Source organism: Eurosta solidaginis, chromosome 5 (assembly GCF_040869045.1).
Source record: "Eurosta solidaginis isolate ZX-2024a chromosome 5, ASM4086904v1, whole genome shotgun sequence".
NCBI lineage: Eukaryota > Metazoa > Arthropoda > Insecta > Diptera > Tephritidae > Eurosta > Eurosta solidaginis.
Window position 1 is genome coordinate 237,728,719 of NC_090323.1, and position 15,743 is coordinate 237,744,461.

A 15,743-nucleotide genomic window follows, 5' to 3' on the forward strand; every position below is an offset into this window, starting at 1 on the left:
TTTGGTGTCATTGTTGAGCAAAAGTTTAGGTTCGGTTAAGAGAGCGTGCATGGTAACTTCTCACACTTCTGCTCGGAGACATATTTGTGAATTGTGAATGCCCTCAGTGAGTACCGGGTGGTTGTACATTCGTCCAACTAGATTACTTCCTAGTAGTTCTTAACGAACCACTTCCTTTCTCTGATGAACTTAAGTACGAGCGAAAGATCCACCTTCAGTCCTGGACATCGGCGGAGAAAGTGATGAATCGATTACTGTTCCTCCTCAGTCTGACAGTTTCTGCAGAAGTAGCTTGTGGGCGTGTGCCACCGTTGAAGCATCGGTGCAATAGTCTAATGAGCTGTGATGACACCCCTAAGCACTCTCACTGCAGATTTGTTTAGCTTGAGAAGGAGGTCTAACTTATAAGCATCTGACGCCAAAAGGCAACGCCCTGTTAGAACGCCCATCATGAGCCTCTCATAAGACACGTTATCTTGCAGATTTTTCTTTGAACATGCTTGTGTGATCATATTCTCCTCATACCTCATATAGTCTTTTTATATCCCTCAATTGAATGGGAACATCTACAATATGTGCATTAGGGTGGGTCGATTTGTATGCACAAAAGTTAACCGATATCGCGCCATCGATTTTTCGATAGGATTTGGGCTCAGAAAAAAGTTCCACTACGCATACCCACAAAAATAATTTTCGAGCCTGCGAAATTTCATTTTTTTACCTTTTTTCGACTTTCATTTTTATGGTTTTTTTTCATGACCTACTAAAAAAATTGATATGTTATCAACAACGTTTTTAGCGGAAATTTTTGGGTCGGACAGGGTATACATGAAAATTTTACAATCTAATGAAAATTTTTTTGCGTAGTAGAACTTTTTTTTTTCTGAGCCCAAATCCTATCGAAAAATCGATGGCGCGATATCGGTTAATAAATCGACCCAGTCTAATGTGCATCCAGTGTTTCATCCTCCTTTGTTAACAAATCGGCTTTTTTCATTTCGCCCTATCCCCTAATAATCGTAAAACTTAATATGAATGTAGGCTTCGTATAAAAAATTCTCTTCAATGCTTCGGGATGAATTGCTATTTCATGTTATTGCCTTAATGCCACCTACCTATGAATGAATATATTGACGCAACTGGTGCTCAAGCGCGCTTCTTCTAGTATCTATGCCGCCTTTATCATGACTGAAATTCCCGCGTGAGAAACACTGCAGTGATCTGCCAACCTTTTCGTAGACTGTTAAAAATACACATAGCGCCCACGGTCCTGTGGTTTTATAATCTGGTTACCGCTATTCTCACTTCGTTGTAGTTGAGGAGGGAAGCATTAATTCCATCATCATCGTTTGCGGGCTCGAGGTGGTCACCTTCCGTGGGTGATTCATCGCTGCCATTATTTAATAGGGAAGATAGGTATTCCCTGCATAATTTAAGTAAACTCTGGACATCGGTTACCAGGTCGCCGTTTTCGTTTCTATAAGAGTTTGCTCCGGGCTTAAGACCTAATCGCCTATTTTTATACTCAGCTGAGCAGAGCTCACAGAGTATATTAACTTTGTTCGCATAACGGCAATCCGTTATGGCATAAACTAATCGAGATAGATATAGACTTCTATATATCAAAATGATCTGGCCGAAAAAAGAAATTTATTTAGCCATGTCCGTCCGTCCGTCCATCCGTAAACACGATAACTTGAGTAAATTTTGAGGTATCTTGGTGAAATTTAGTATGTAGGTTCCTGGGCACTCATCTCAGATCGCTATTTAAAATGAACGAAATCGGACTATAACCACGCCCACTTTTTCGATATCGAAAAATTCAAAAAGTGTAATTCATTACCAAAGACGGATAGGGCGATGGAACTTGGTAGGTGGGTAGAACTTATGACGTAGAATAGGAAACTAGTAAAGTTTTGGACAATGGGCGTGGCACCGCCCACTTTTGAAAGAAGGTAATTTGAAAGTTTTGCAAGCCGTAATTTGGCAGTCGTTGAAGATAACATGATGAAATTTGACAGGAACGTTACTACTATTACTATATGCATGCTAGGTGAAAATTAGCAAAATCAAATGAAGAACACGCCCACTTTTTAAAAAAAAAATTTGTAAGTCAAATTTTAACAAAAAACTGATTATCTTTACAGTATATACATAAGTAAATTATATCAACATTCAACTCCAGTAATTATATGGTGCAACAAAATACAAAAATAAAAGAAAATTTCAAAATGGGCGTGGCTCCGCTCTTTTTTATTTAATTTTTCTAGAATACGTTTAATGCCATAAGTCGAACAAACATTAACCAATCCTTGTGAAATTTGGTAGGAGCATAGATTCTATAACGATAATTCTTTCTTGTGAAAATTGGCGAAATCGGTTCAAGCCACGCCCAGTTTTCATACACAGTCGACCGTCTGTCCTTCCTCTCGGACCTTAACACGATAACTTGAGCAAAAATCGATATATCTTTACTAAACTTAGTTCACGTACTTATCTGAACTCACTTTGTTTTGGCATAAAAAATAGCCGAAATCCGACTATGACCACGCCCACATTTTCGATATCGAAAATTACGAAAAATTAAAACATTGTAATTCGATTAGTTTATTGACGCAAAATATAACTTTAGAAACAACTTTGTAAAATGGGTGTGACACCTCCCATATTAAGTAGGATAAAATGAAAGTTCTGCAGGGCGAAATCAAAAGCCCTTGGAATCTTGGCAGGAATACTGTTCGTGGTATTACATATATAAATAAATTAGCGGTACCGGACAGATGATATTCTGGGTCACCCTGGTCCAAATTTTGATACCCATATCGTACAAACACATTCTAGAGTCACCCCTGGTCCATTTTTATGACGATATTTCGAAAAGGCGTCCACCTATAGAACTAAGGCCCACTCCCATTTAAAATACTCATTAACACCTTTCGTTTGATACCCATATCGTACAAACACATTCTAGGGTCACCCCTGATCCACCTTTATGGCGATATCTCGAAAAGGCGTCCACCTATAGAACTAAGGCCCACTTCCTTTAAAAATACTCATTAACGCCTTTCATTTGTTTCCCATATCGTAAAAGTACATTATAGAGTCACCCCTGTTCCACCTTTATGGCGATATCCCGAAATGGCGTCCACCTATAGAACTATGGCCCACTCCCTTTTAAAATACTCTTTAATACCTTCCATTTGATACCAATGTCAAACAAACACATTCCAGGGTTACCCTAGGTTCATTTTCTTACATGGTGATTTTCCCTTATTTTGTCTCCAAGGTTTCAGCTGAGTATGTAATGTTCGGTTACGCCTGAACTTAGCCTTCCTTACTTGTTTTGGTTAAACTTGACAGCGTTATTAATGACGACTAGGAGCTCTAGCCCTACGGACTCACACCTTTCCGAATCTGCACGGCAGACGAGTTTTCACTGAGAAGGTTTTCAAGGCAGAAATACACCCCCGTAGTGCTTGACAAACACTACCGCCAAACTTATTGGTTTTCTTTTATTTAGTAGTTATACGATAACTACATGTTCTTTTTCATTATATAAATAATTTTTGTTGTTTTATTTTTCAGATCTAAAAAATATGATGAATCAACAATCAAACGATGGCATGGAGTTCGGTTCGTTAGACAGTAGCGGTGCCTCAAGGATTCCAAATAGTTTGGATGCTCAAATACCGCGTCCGGTGCCAAAAGTTTTGGAAAGTTTGATGATTTTTGAAAATTTCGATGTACACGAAACGCACAGAGTCGAGGATGGGGTCTGTACACACATAACGCGTTTGCCGCCAAAGAAACAGGAAATTTTCAAACAGTTCGGTATTCAGAGTAATCAAGTAGTGACTTTTTATGAAAAGTACATAATCATCGAAAACTTCAGCAAATTTTGCAATGTGAGCAAAGATAAAGGAAACGTCATTAATACGCCTACTTATTTACTTATACCTATTTATTATAACTATGCGATTTACATACATACTTTCGTATGATATAAAGCTATAGTATGAAACGAGTGTACATATTGTAACGAATTTTGGGAAATTCCCTTTATTTGAAACCTTTTGTTAACGTTCGAATCGCTAAACTCTTGAATAAATCACTCCAATGTTCAGTGTTGCAAACTGAGCTTTATTTAGATTACTTTGGGAGTAGTGCTTCACAATTATACTTCACAACCAATAACGTGCTAAAAATCAAAACTGATTAGTTATTACTCAGCTTGCGCTGCTTTTATACTCTCGGTTTCCTCGTCCAGCCATTTCTGCTAAGCTCTAGTAATTTCGAGAACAGTTGTAACACATGCTTGGTTAGTTACCAGCTGTATACACGTATCTCTGTAGTCGCGCGTCTCCCAGAGCCATATGCGTGTGTATGTGTGAGTAACTGCTTCGGCTGATGACTACATATCTGTGTGTGTGAGATATCTCTTCGTCGCCTTCTACATAAGAGTGACTGCTTTATTGTTGTTGTGCATTTATTTAGTAGCAGCTTAGTGATGCTAATATTCGTCCCAATATGCATCTGTTATGTTATGTTAGGCCCACTTCAAATTAATGTGTAGGTTTTAGATGGAAATTCGACTTGGTTGTTGTTTTAACAGTGAAAACTCTCCTTGAAGGTTTTTACGAAGTTTTGCGGATGTCCAGTATTCAAACGATTGTAACATAGCTTTTTAGGTTCCATACTCTACGAATCGGCTCCACCAATATGACCGAATGGAAATATTTCCAATCAATTGGATTTCATATAACAAAATTTATCCAGTAGTTCCTGGACAAATTTAAAATAGAATTTCCAAAATTGTATTTAATTTTTCCTGTGATTGAAATGATTTTAACTCGATTGTCTTTTAAACTGTATTAACGGATTCGGTTTTGAAAAATAAAAACTTATAATAATAATTTGTAGCGTTTTACTCTGAGAAGGTTTGGGCCCAGATCTTACAAATTGACGTGCTCTACAAGCCGCGGAACGACCTCGTTTAGAAAAACGTTTGCTAATGTACTTGCCTGACACTTTTCCCCGTACTTACACCTAGGACTTTCGGTATTCCCTTTTTTTTTGTCTAATGGGCGCTTACAAAAGTTCAAAGGCGGCTAGTTAGACGAGCTCTAACGCCGGCTACTCCACCAATTAGAGCGACCAAGCGAGCATACGTCCTTATCCCCTTGACATTTCCAAATGCAACAGAAATACATTCTCGGCCGGAACATCTTTACTACTTCTTATAAGACGGCGCTTTCATTAGCTGAACTAGGTCTATACATATGTATGTTTTAATATTCATCATCGGCACAGCACGCTGTCGTCCATTTTTACGCTGAAGATATCTGGACACAGGTCTAATAAAGCACTTAAAAAATTGTTTGTGTTCATCGAGAGGGCATTGTGGTTGGTTGAAGCGGCTATTCTCCTTTGTCTTAAATTAGGTATGATACGACAGATCGGAAGCAATAAACAAAATAAATTAAAGAAAACTGATTAATGTTCAATAGACCGGTGAGAGTCCCGTTCCACTATATCCGTCCCGTTGAGTGTTTATATATGAGATACTCTCTATGCTTAATATTCTTGAGATTTTCTGGGAATTTCCCGTAAAAGGGGATTCCAAGAAAATATGTTGTGCTTCGATAGTGCGCTGGACAGATGCAACTTTTATCTAGTATTCTAACCGGTCGTGTGAACATTCATCATTCCTCTTTCAATTTTTTTTTTGTCTGATAATTCACTACTCACGGCGTAGTAGCGCTACTTGGACTTAAAGGGCCAATTAATGGTGACTTATAACCATAAAACCGTAACAAGATCAAACAGCTGATCGAACCTAGCTCATGGAAATCAATCGATTAATGGTGCCATACCATAACGCTAACGCCATAACCATACCATGACCAAACAATCGGTTTTTGGTTTTTCGTCATATCCATAACCTGAAAATATTGAGTTGGAAAATTTATTAACTTTTTGTAGATTTTATTTATTGTTTCGGATACGTTTTGACTTATTTTTTGTGGTATATGTTTGTAATATTTTTGAGTTTTCTTCATTTTTATGAAATCTTCACGTTTTTTAGGTTAAGGTAACTTTAATCGATCACATTGGAGATGGTTATGGATATAGGTATGGTTACGACTATGGCGTTAGGGTTAATGAAGTTTAATTAGCCCTTAAAGCCCGAGTTAAAGTTGACATAGTCATAACGCCATAGTTATAACCATATTTTTACTTATCCATATCAAATTGGCATCAGTTATTGGTGCCTTAACCTAAAAATCATGAAAATTTCATAAAAATGAAGAAAACTCAATAAAATTACAAACATATACCACAAAAAATAATTCTGTTAGTCAAAACGTATCCGAAACAATAAACAAAATCTACAAAAAGTTAATAAATTAGCCAACTCAAATATTTCTAAGTAATGGATAAAGCGAAAAACTAAAAACCAATTATTTGGCTATCGTATAGTAATGGCTTTAGCGTTATGGTATGGCACCATTAATCGATTACATTGATTTTCATAAGGTTGGTTCGATCACCTGTTTTATCTGGTTATGGTTAAGTCACTATTACTTGCCCCTTAAATAAGACGCGCCACAGTAGGTGGCTCTCATTTGAGAAAAAGCTGGTTCAAACTTGGAATTTTCACCTTAGTGGTGAAGCACTATTTCAGTCATTGACGAGTGAGCGTTTAGTCTTGCGACTTCCAGTCAAATACTCGGTTTCTTCAGTAATAACTGCTTGATTCCGCTGATCTCCTCAACACTAGTGCTACAGCGTCATCCGCTTAGGCCATCAATTATAAATTCTTATGTACACTCAAAACAAATATGAAATCATTATTTTTTATTATTGTTCGGAATTAATTTCGTTTACTTTGTTTTCTAATATATATTCTACCAGGAATATAAGATATCCGATCATAGACCCTTTTTGGACTTCCATGAGAGCGGTTTACCCAAATGTGAACAGGTCAAATTTGTACGATATTTGGGACAGGGATTACCAAATTTGACACTCAACAAAATATATTTATCCTTCAAGGAATTACTGGGAATGAGTCGCATGGAAAAGTAAGTTTACGAAATGGCGGCTGAGTGGAATGTAACAGTATCTCGACTGTCAATTCAATAAATTTATTTAAAAACGCCAATTCGATTTAAAAACGCCCTATCTCAACATAAAACTAATACATTTTCAATTGAGTAAGATCGTTTAAAAAAAAATAAAAACAGATGTACTGCAGCGAACAGAAACATTGAAGTTGTTATTTTTTATATATATATATTTTTTTTTTTTCAAATTTCGCCAATTAAAATATATTTTTTTATTTGCGATATTTCAAGAAAAAAAACTTTTATGAATTTCGTATAGGAACCTATGCAAACCAATCTCGAAAACATTTTCGAAAATTTTCGAAAATTCGTGAAAATTTTTAAAATTTTTCGAACTTTTTATTTGGATTTTATTGAATCTTTTTCAGCATGCAGTTTTGTAGCCCAATTAATTTTCGTTTAACGAAGTACAAGTTATAATTGTCTCAAAATTCGCATTGATTTTTCACAATTTTCTCAGAAGTGTTTCAGATCTTCCATTTCAAAAAATGTATATTATACGCACGAAGTTCTAAAACACTCTTCGGCACAGAAATTGTTAAAAACCAATGTGCATTTCGAGAGACCATAACTGGGACTTTGTTCAAGCAAAATGAATTGGGCAACAAAATTCCAAAACATTCAGAGGGCTTCAAATAAAAAGTCCGAACATTTCATAAAACTTTATCGAATTTTCGCATTTTTCCGAAAACGTTTTTCAGATTAATTTGTGTAGTTTCAGTTACAGTTCATAAAAGTTTTTTCTTAAAATATTGAAATTAAAAAAAGGAGAATTTAGCTAACGAAATTTGATGAAAATTGCCACTGCTATTTTTTTGTTCGCTGATTCATATATGTCATTATTTTACAAATCGTCGAATTGTACAAAAAACAATTTTCACTTTTTAAAAGATACCAAATTTATTTGTTGGAATCTTTTCACAATTTAAGTCAACACATATATCAGGATTTCCTCGAAAAATTTTTTTTTTTTTCAGAGATCTGCATGTGCTCAGATTCGATGAGTAAGCAAACTTGCCCGCATTCAAAATGCAATATCTTTGGTTCCACTCGTCGTATCTTATTCATTTTTATTTTATTTTGAAGTTTACAAGTACATATACATATGTATGTATGCTGTAGTTAAGTTGACCATGCATGCATACACAGGCAGGCGTTGGTTGTATACAATTGTAGCACATACCTGCTGCAAGTAAATGTAAGCAAGTTGCTCGAGGTCAGGTCAGAAATTAGTTCATCTTTTGAACCACAAAATCGTCCAACTTAAAATAAAAAGGGTTTTTAGATGAAAGTGTATCGCATATTATATATGTATATTTTTTCTATTGGATTTTTTGCGACCTGTGTTCTTGCAACTATTTGGCGATTCTGCTGGCTCAAGGTCTCTTTAAATAAAACACATAGGTTTTTTTCCTTTCCGATATATTTCGGTTACACTACGGAAACCGTCCTCAGGGAACTACAAACGAACAAAAATTTTTTATTAATAAATAAAACCAAAAACTTTACACTAAAATTGATTAAAAATATCACATACATTATTTTACACGTCCTTCCGCCGTGACGTGGAGTTTGGTACTGGTCGTTTGTTTGTTAGTAAATATTTATAGTTGTGAGCGGAATGGTCAATGTCAGTTTTATAGTTCAGTCTAATGTGTTCTGGAGTGTTTACGATATGTAGCATTTCCAATGTAAATCGCTTATTGTAGTGTTGCTCTTGTTGTAGAATGCTCGCGCTCTCGAAGCTCGGTATATGGCCGCTAGCTGCACAGTGAGACATTAGTGCAGTTTTTTGATTATTAGACTCTTGGCAATATTTTAAATCTGATTTGTGTTGTGACAATCTGGTTTTTAATTTTGTTTTTGTTGTTCCTACGTAAACGCTGTTACATGGTTCGTTGTTTTTGCCGCCGCATGGGATTTTATATATGACATTACTTTTTTCGGTTTCGGGTATCTTTGCTTTTGTTTTGTTAAAGAAACACCTTAATGTGTTGTTAGGTTTATGTGCAATTTTAACTTTTTCTCCGTCATAGCAATCAGACTTTGCGAGTCGTTCTGATAACCGCGGTATATATGTTACGGATCTAAAAATGGAAGGTTTTTCTGATTTTTGTATTCCTTTGTTAGATTTTGCATTTTTAATTAATGTTTTAATAATGTTGTTCGGGAAATCATTGCTCTTCAATATATTTTCCGCTTCTCTTATTACCTCGTTGTGGTACGTGTCGTCCGATATACGCAGCATCCGTTGTATACAGCACATTGCTGTATTCATTATCATTGACTTCGGGTGTTTTGAGTGGAAGTTAATGATTCGTCCTGAAGATATTTGCTTCTTATACCACGATAACTTTAGCTGATTTCCTCTTTTTATCACAATGGAGTCTAGATACGGTAGTATAAATATAATAAATAATAAAAAAATTAATAAGATACGACGAGTGGAACCAAAGATATAGCATTTTGAATGTGGGCAAGTTTGCTTACCCATCGAATCTGAGCACATGCAGATCTCTGAAAAAAAAAAAACATTTCAATTATGAAATCTCAAAAGTTCTTCGATTTGTAAAATAATGACCCATATGTAAGGTGCTCTTCTAATAATTTTTGATATGGATAGTTTTTGAAACTACATGGATCAATATTCCACTCATCGATCGATATGTTAATAATATGAAAAACTTAATAAATGAAATTATTTGTTTTTAAATTGCTTCACAGGGCAAATGCCGAAGGTTATAATTTGGAAACAATCTTAAAGAAGAAGAAAAAGATTTTCTACAACCGCGTGCAAGCTGCAGGTACATCAACGTCAAATAATTATTATGACACACCAACAACATACAATCCAAATCAATATTTTAACAATTCGGCTAATCAATTTAATCAAAGAAATCAATATTTTCAAAATTTAACAATACCTATTTGACGCACAACCAACAACAAAATGCTATAGCAACAATTTACAAATTATTCAAATTATAACAGTACAATGAATATTACAAAACAAACAAATAAATATTTATTCAATTACAGTTCAAAGAGAAAGTAGTGAACAAATGCAAACCTCCTCCTCTCCCGTTACCGCACAACAACAAACCTCCGTAAAACCAACACCACAACATTCTGATGGCCTTAAGACCTAGCAATAGCCATCAAATTGTTTGAATGACGAAGTCGAAGAAGATATTTCACTTAGTGTAAAATGTGGGAGAAAAGATACGAAATTGAAACAAAATAATATGAAATTATACTTCCTGGAACTGGACCCGAAACTGTTGTGTCTTCAAAAATTCATGCAAACAATTATGTTAATAAAAAATATAAATAGTATTCGTAAGAATTAAGCATTAAGAAAAGTTATGGTAGAGTTTCAAAATTTGTTTTTCATATAAGGCATTATCACGACAAGTGTTCCCACTTGAAAAACTTGGATAACTCCATATTCACGAAAGCTTGGTGAAACTGCTCCTAACTGTGAAAAAGAAGGGACGCAAATATGAACGGGTTGCATAATACAGGCTCTAGAAATTTCGCGCCTTCTTCATTGAGATTATATTCGATACATTTTTAGTCCAGCACATTTTTAAATAAAGATATTTTGGAAATAGCAAGTGTTTCAAGAGAGTAGACTTGGCGTGAAAAGCCCCATAGTACTTATGCGTGTAAGAAAAATTAACAAACCAAATGAGCGAAAAGAAAAATTAAAATTACTTGATCAAAACAATGCAGTAAACAAAGTGAAATACCCTACGGCACAAATATATATCTTATAACAACACTATTTAACAAAATCAATTTTTTTCTGGGTATTGCAATAACACATTTTTGTTTCAAATCTCATCAAACGCATAACACTAACTATACCTTTTATGAAAATGAAGTTTGTCAGGAGGCTCAAAATTGTAGGTCATTAAAGGAGAAGAGATAAGTCTACCAATAAGTATACTGAAATGATCGGGATGACCATATCATAGACAACCAATTGCTTTTTGGTTTTTCGCCATATCCATAACCTAAAAATATTTGAGTTGGAGAATTTAATAACTTTTTGTAGATTTTATTTATTGTTTTGGATACGTTATGACTAAGAGATTTATTTTTTGTGGAATATGTTTGTAATTTTTTGCGTTTTCTTCATTTTTATGAAATATTCACGTTTTTTAGGTTAAGGCACCATTAATCGATCACATTGGAGATGGTTATGGATATGGGTATAGTTACGACTATGGTGTAAGGGTTAAGGAAGTTTAATTGGCCCTTAGGTTTGCAGCAGTAACTGTAAATTTTTTTAACGAAAAAGCAAACACAAGTTTATATTTTCAGATTTTTTAAATGTTAGTTCAAAACTTAGAGATTTTAGATTTATTGTTCAAATACGTTTAAAATTTAAACCAAATAAAATCAAAATGCGCATAGTAAATTGAGAGGTTTCCACTTTAATATTAAGTAAATGGACGAATGCTTGAAAATTATACTCAAACTTTTAACTGTGTACTTAATGTTGTTCTTGTAGCAGTGCTTTGTCCAATTCAATAGGTGCGATTACTCACAAATTGTCATCAATATCCTCTCACGGGCGTACGAGGCAACTTGTAGTTTCAACAGAGTTGATCCAAAGAGATAAGGGTGTTAGAGGCGTTGGTTCCGCATTGCAAGACATACATTGGAGAAGTTCAACTAGAGTTATGCGCGTCTCCCTGGGGAGCTTGCTTCCCTCAACTGCGAGCTCCGGGTATTTTTCATATTTCACCGGACAATCTTTGGCATAGTAGTCCTACGGCTTTTTGTGGATATCTCCTTGGGCCTTTTCATGCTCCTTTTCTTCATGCTGCTGAATTTTTAAGTGTCGGATTTCTTCAAAGTGCTTACAGATATGACTTCTAAAGTCCCTGCAAGCCGGGGCCTCTTCAATCAGATGTCTGTTGGGATGTCCAAGTTTCTGGGGATTCAACAGAAACTGTTCAGCATTTCATTTCTCTCCCTTAAGGCGAGTACTGCTGTTGTTGTTGTAGCGACACTCCCCGAAGGTCTTGGGGAGTGTTATCGATGTTGATGGTCCTTGCTAGATGCAGATCCGGTACGTCCGGTAACGAGCAGCCTTAAAGTACTAGCCCGACCATCTCGAAATCGAAAGATTCGGTATGACCACAGGAAACCTTTTTGAAATGTTCTGAGGTCAAAAAAAAAACTACGAATCAGTCGCGAAAATACGCTCGCTTCTGAATTTCCGATTAGCGCTCAAATGGAGTGAATGTTCTCATCTCATCGTCCAAACCTACTAAAAAAGTTATGTTCATTATTGGTCTCCTAAACATTTCATAGTGACTAAGCAGGGTCAAAGATAATTTAAACTTTTTTAAGGTGGACGTTTGTTTCATAAGTTAGCTTTATGGAGGTATATGGGTATATGTATATCTAAAAATAACAGTGAAATTACTTTCTAACAACGCTAATATTTCGATTCATCTGAATTTGTTGAGCGCATTCTCCGTACTCAATGGTTGCATCTTTTTTAATATTTCCTTTCACTGTTAGTGTCAGTAAGTGAGTTTTCCAGACCCCATAGGAAATAAATAAGTACACACATACATCATGATGTCTATAAGTGATAGTTATAAATTTATCTAAGAAGTGCTGCAGCCGAATCCTAACATGCGATCCTTGATCGAATGCCGTTTTTTAAATAAAAATAACTCCGAAATGGTGTATCGGTTAAATGAAATATGGGACAACTAGGGACAACGCGGCCTCGACATAAAGAGGATTTAGAGCAAAACGTTTTACATTTTAATAAAACCATTTATACTTTATTTGAAAAACATGTGCCCAAACGCACATGCTCGTACACTGAACCAGTGCAAGCCTAAAGAGCTAAAAGCTTTAAAAAATAAGAAACCACGTTTATTCAAATTATATAAGAGAACCGGTTTACATTCTGATTATGCACAGTACGCTATTTTCCGTCATAAGTATTTTGAACTTAATAAAAAGTGTTATAAAGCTTACATATGTAAAATTAAAAGAAACATTATTTGCAACCCGAAGTCTTTTTATGATTTCGTAAATTCTAAACGCAGGACTAACGGGTTTCCTTCTGCGATGAATTTTAGAAATAGCATTTCCAGCGACAATCAAGAGATTGCAAACTTCTTCGCTCAATTCTTTCACTCTAATTACTCTGCTCTGGTTGATTCATGACCTACAAATTATCCATAGGAGCTCCATTCTAGTAACTCAATATATGCTCTACATTTGTTGCCTGAAGATGTTCTATTACATCTACAGACCCTAAAAGAATCCTTCAAATACGGTCCCGATTTCATCCCAACATGTTTTCTTAAAAAATGTGCGGAATACATTTACCAGCCCCTTACTGATCTGTTTAACCTCTCTTTAAAAAATGGCATTTTCCCGACGGCTTGGAAGGAATCTTTTCTTATCCCACTCCATAAAAAAGGAAGCAAGTCGTCTATTGAAAACTATCGTGGAATAGCAAAGCTCTCCGCTATCCCTAAGCTTTTCGAAGCAATCGTTACTAATCACCTTATATTTTCGATTTCTACATTGATAGATAGTTCTCAGCATGGCTTTTGTAGAGCCAAATCAACCACAACCAATTTGCTTGAATTTACAACTCACACCTTTAATGGGTTTAGAAGCAATCACCATACCGACGTTATATACACTGATTTCAGCAAAGCATTCGACAAAGTACGCCACTCATTACTTGTTTATAAACTCGAATTGCTTGGCTTTCAACCTGGCCTAACTCGCTGGATCTCCTCCTATCTTTGCGGTAGAACTCAAAGAGTCATTCTTAAAAACATTTGTTCGAATGTCATCGATGTTCCCTCCGGTGTGTCTCAGGGCAGCCATCTCGGCCCTATTCTGTTTTTGCTCTTTATAGACGATATTTCCACAACTATAAAATATTCTAAAATTTTAATGTATGCCGACGACGTAAAACTTTTTAAGTCATACGCGTCGGTTGAAGAACGTTCTGTACTCCAGGCGGATTTAAATTGTTTAGTTACTTGGTTTAATGCGAATTTTATGCCGCTCAACATAGAAAAATGTAAATTCATGTGTTTTTCACGTGGGAACGTACAGCCACAATTGATGGCCAAACTCTGGAAAGCATTGATGTTTTTGTCGACTTGGGAGTTACAATGAATTGCAAACTTGGTTTCAACCCTAATATTAATGCCACAGTCAATAAAGCAAGAGGTTTAGTATTTGTGAAAAGATGGGCAAGAGTTTAGTGATCCTTACGTTACAAAAACCCTTTTTACATCATTGGTGAGGCCGATATTAGAATATGGATCGATAATTTGGGATCCGCGTTATCATGTTCATGTGGATGGACTAGAATCAATTCAAAAACAGTTTTTACTTTTCGCCTTGAGAAATCTTCAATAGAACTCTCCGTATAATCTTCCTTCTCACACTAGTCGGTTAAAACTAATAAATCTTTCTACCCTTGCAAGTCGTAGAGAAATGCCAGGTGTACTATTTATGGGTAGACTTTTAAATGGATCGATTTCAAGCCCATTTCTTTTGAACGAAGTAAACTTGAATGTTCCATGCCGAGTTTCAAGACATTATAAACCTATAATTCTTAAACAATGCAGAAGCAATTTCCAACTTAACGAACCTTTTCTATGTTTGTGTGAAGATTATAACTCTCACTCGAGAATAATTGATGTTCCAGACTCGCTCTTTGCCATCAAAAGCGGTTCTATCTTCTCTTAATAATTAAAAAATTATATTTATACTTTTAATCTATTGTATTTGGTGAATCTATATTTCTCAGCTGATGAGTTTCTCTGTTGCTGAGCGGTTTTAGATGTCGGCGCTTAAGAAGCCACTGCCTCTCAAAGACTCGTTAACAATAAAAATTATAAATATAAATAAAACATAAATAAGAATTAGGATACAAACAAAAAAAAAACAAACTATGTATGAATTAAAAAAAAAAAAAAAACAAAAAAAAATAATAATAACAGGATTAACCTGGTTTCATCGGGCCACTTGAGGGCAGTGCGCTGCCACAACGTTTGAGAAAAAAAACGCGTATTCTCTAGATCCATAATATATTATTTTAAATATTTTAAATAGTTGCATAGCCTAATTTCTATCGCTTGAGTGAAAATAGTTTTCGATCTATGATCGTATGCTTCGATTTCTTAGCTGATTTCCTACAATTTACCATTAATTAATAGTGTCTTAACAATTAGAATACACGAGCTGAGTTTGAGTAAGCAGCCACAGATGAAATTGTAAAAATCAAAATAGGAAAACAGCAGTTTTGTATGTACTACTTAAATTGAAGAAATTACGTGTGTGGTGTTATCAGAAGGAAAATTGTCAAGATCGTATTTTCCACACCATTTGGTTGCTCAAGCCAGTTCTTGTCTCAGGTCAGGAAACCCAGATCGCCACATCCCACTGCACTGGCGGATCGAATCATGTGCAAATCCAGTAAGAGGAACCCACTCCTCCCTTCGCGTGAAATTAAGGAAGAATTAAGAAGCTTGTGCTGTGTTTTTGAGAATAATTTAAAGTAAGCTTGCTATAATAAACGAAGTAAACCGCTTTAAATATTAAATT

At 35.4% G+C, this 15,743-nt stretch overlaps 1 protein-coding gene across 12 annotated transcripts in view; it reads left to right on the forward strand.

Moving 5' to 3' along the window:
- Positions 1–15,724, forward strand: part of LOC137252891 (serine-rich adhesin for platelets) — a 98,067-nt gene extending 82,343 nt beyond the window's left edge. For all 12 annotated transcript variants that reach the window (XM_067789025.1, XM_067789017.1, XM_067789019.1 and 9 more), the window contains exons 5-8: positions 3,586–3,905; positions 6,916–7,085; positions 9,852–9,931; positions 10,167–15,724. In XM_067789025.1, the coding sequence (XP_067645126.1) occupies positions 3,586–3,905; positions 6,916–7,085; positions 9,852–9,931; positions 10,167–10,276 (680 nt within the window). In that variant the 3' untranslated portion in view covers positions 10,277–15,724. The remainder of the gene's footprint in view (positions 1–3,585; positions 3,906–6,915; positions 7,086–9,851; positions 9,932–10,166) is intronic.
- The last annotated feature ends 19 nt before the right edge of the window (positions 15,725–15,743 follow it).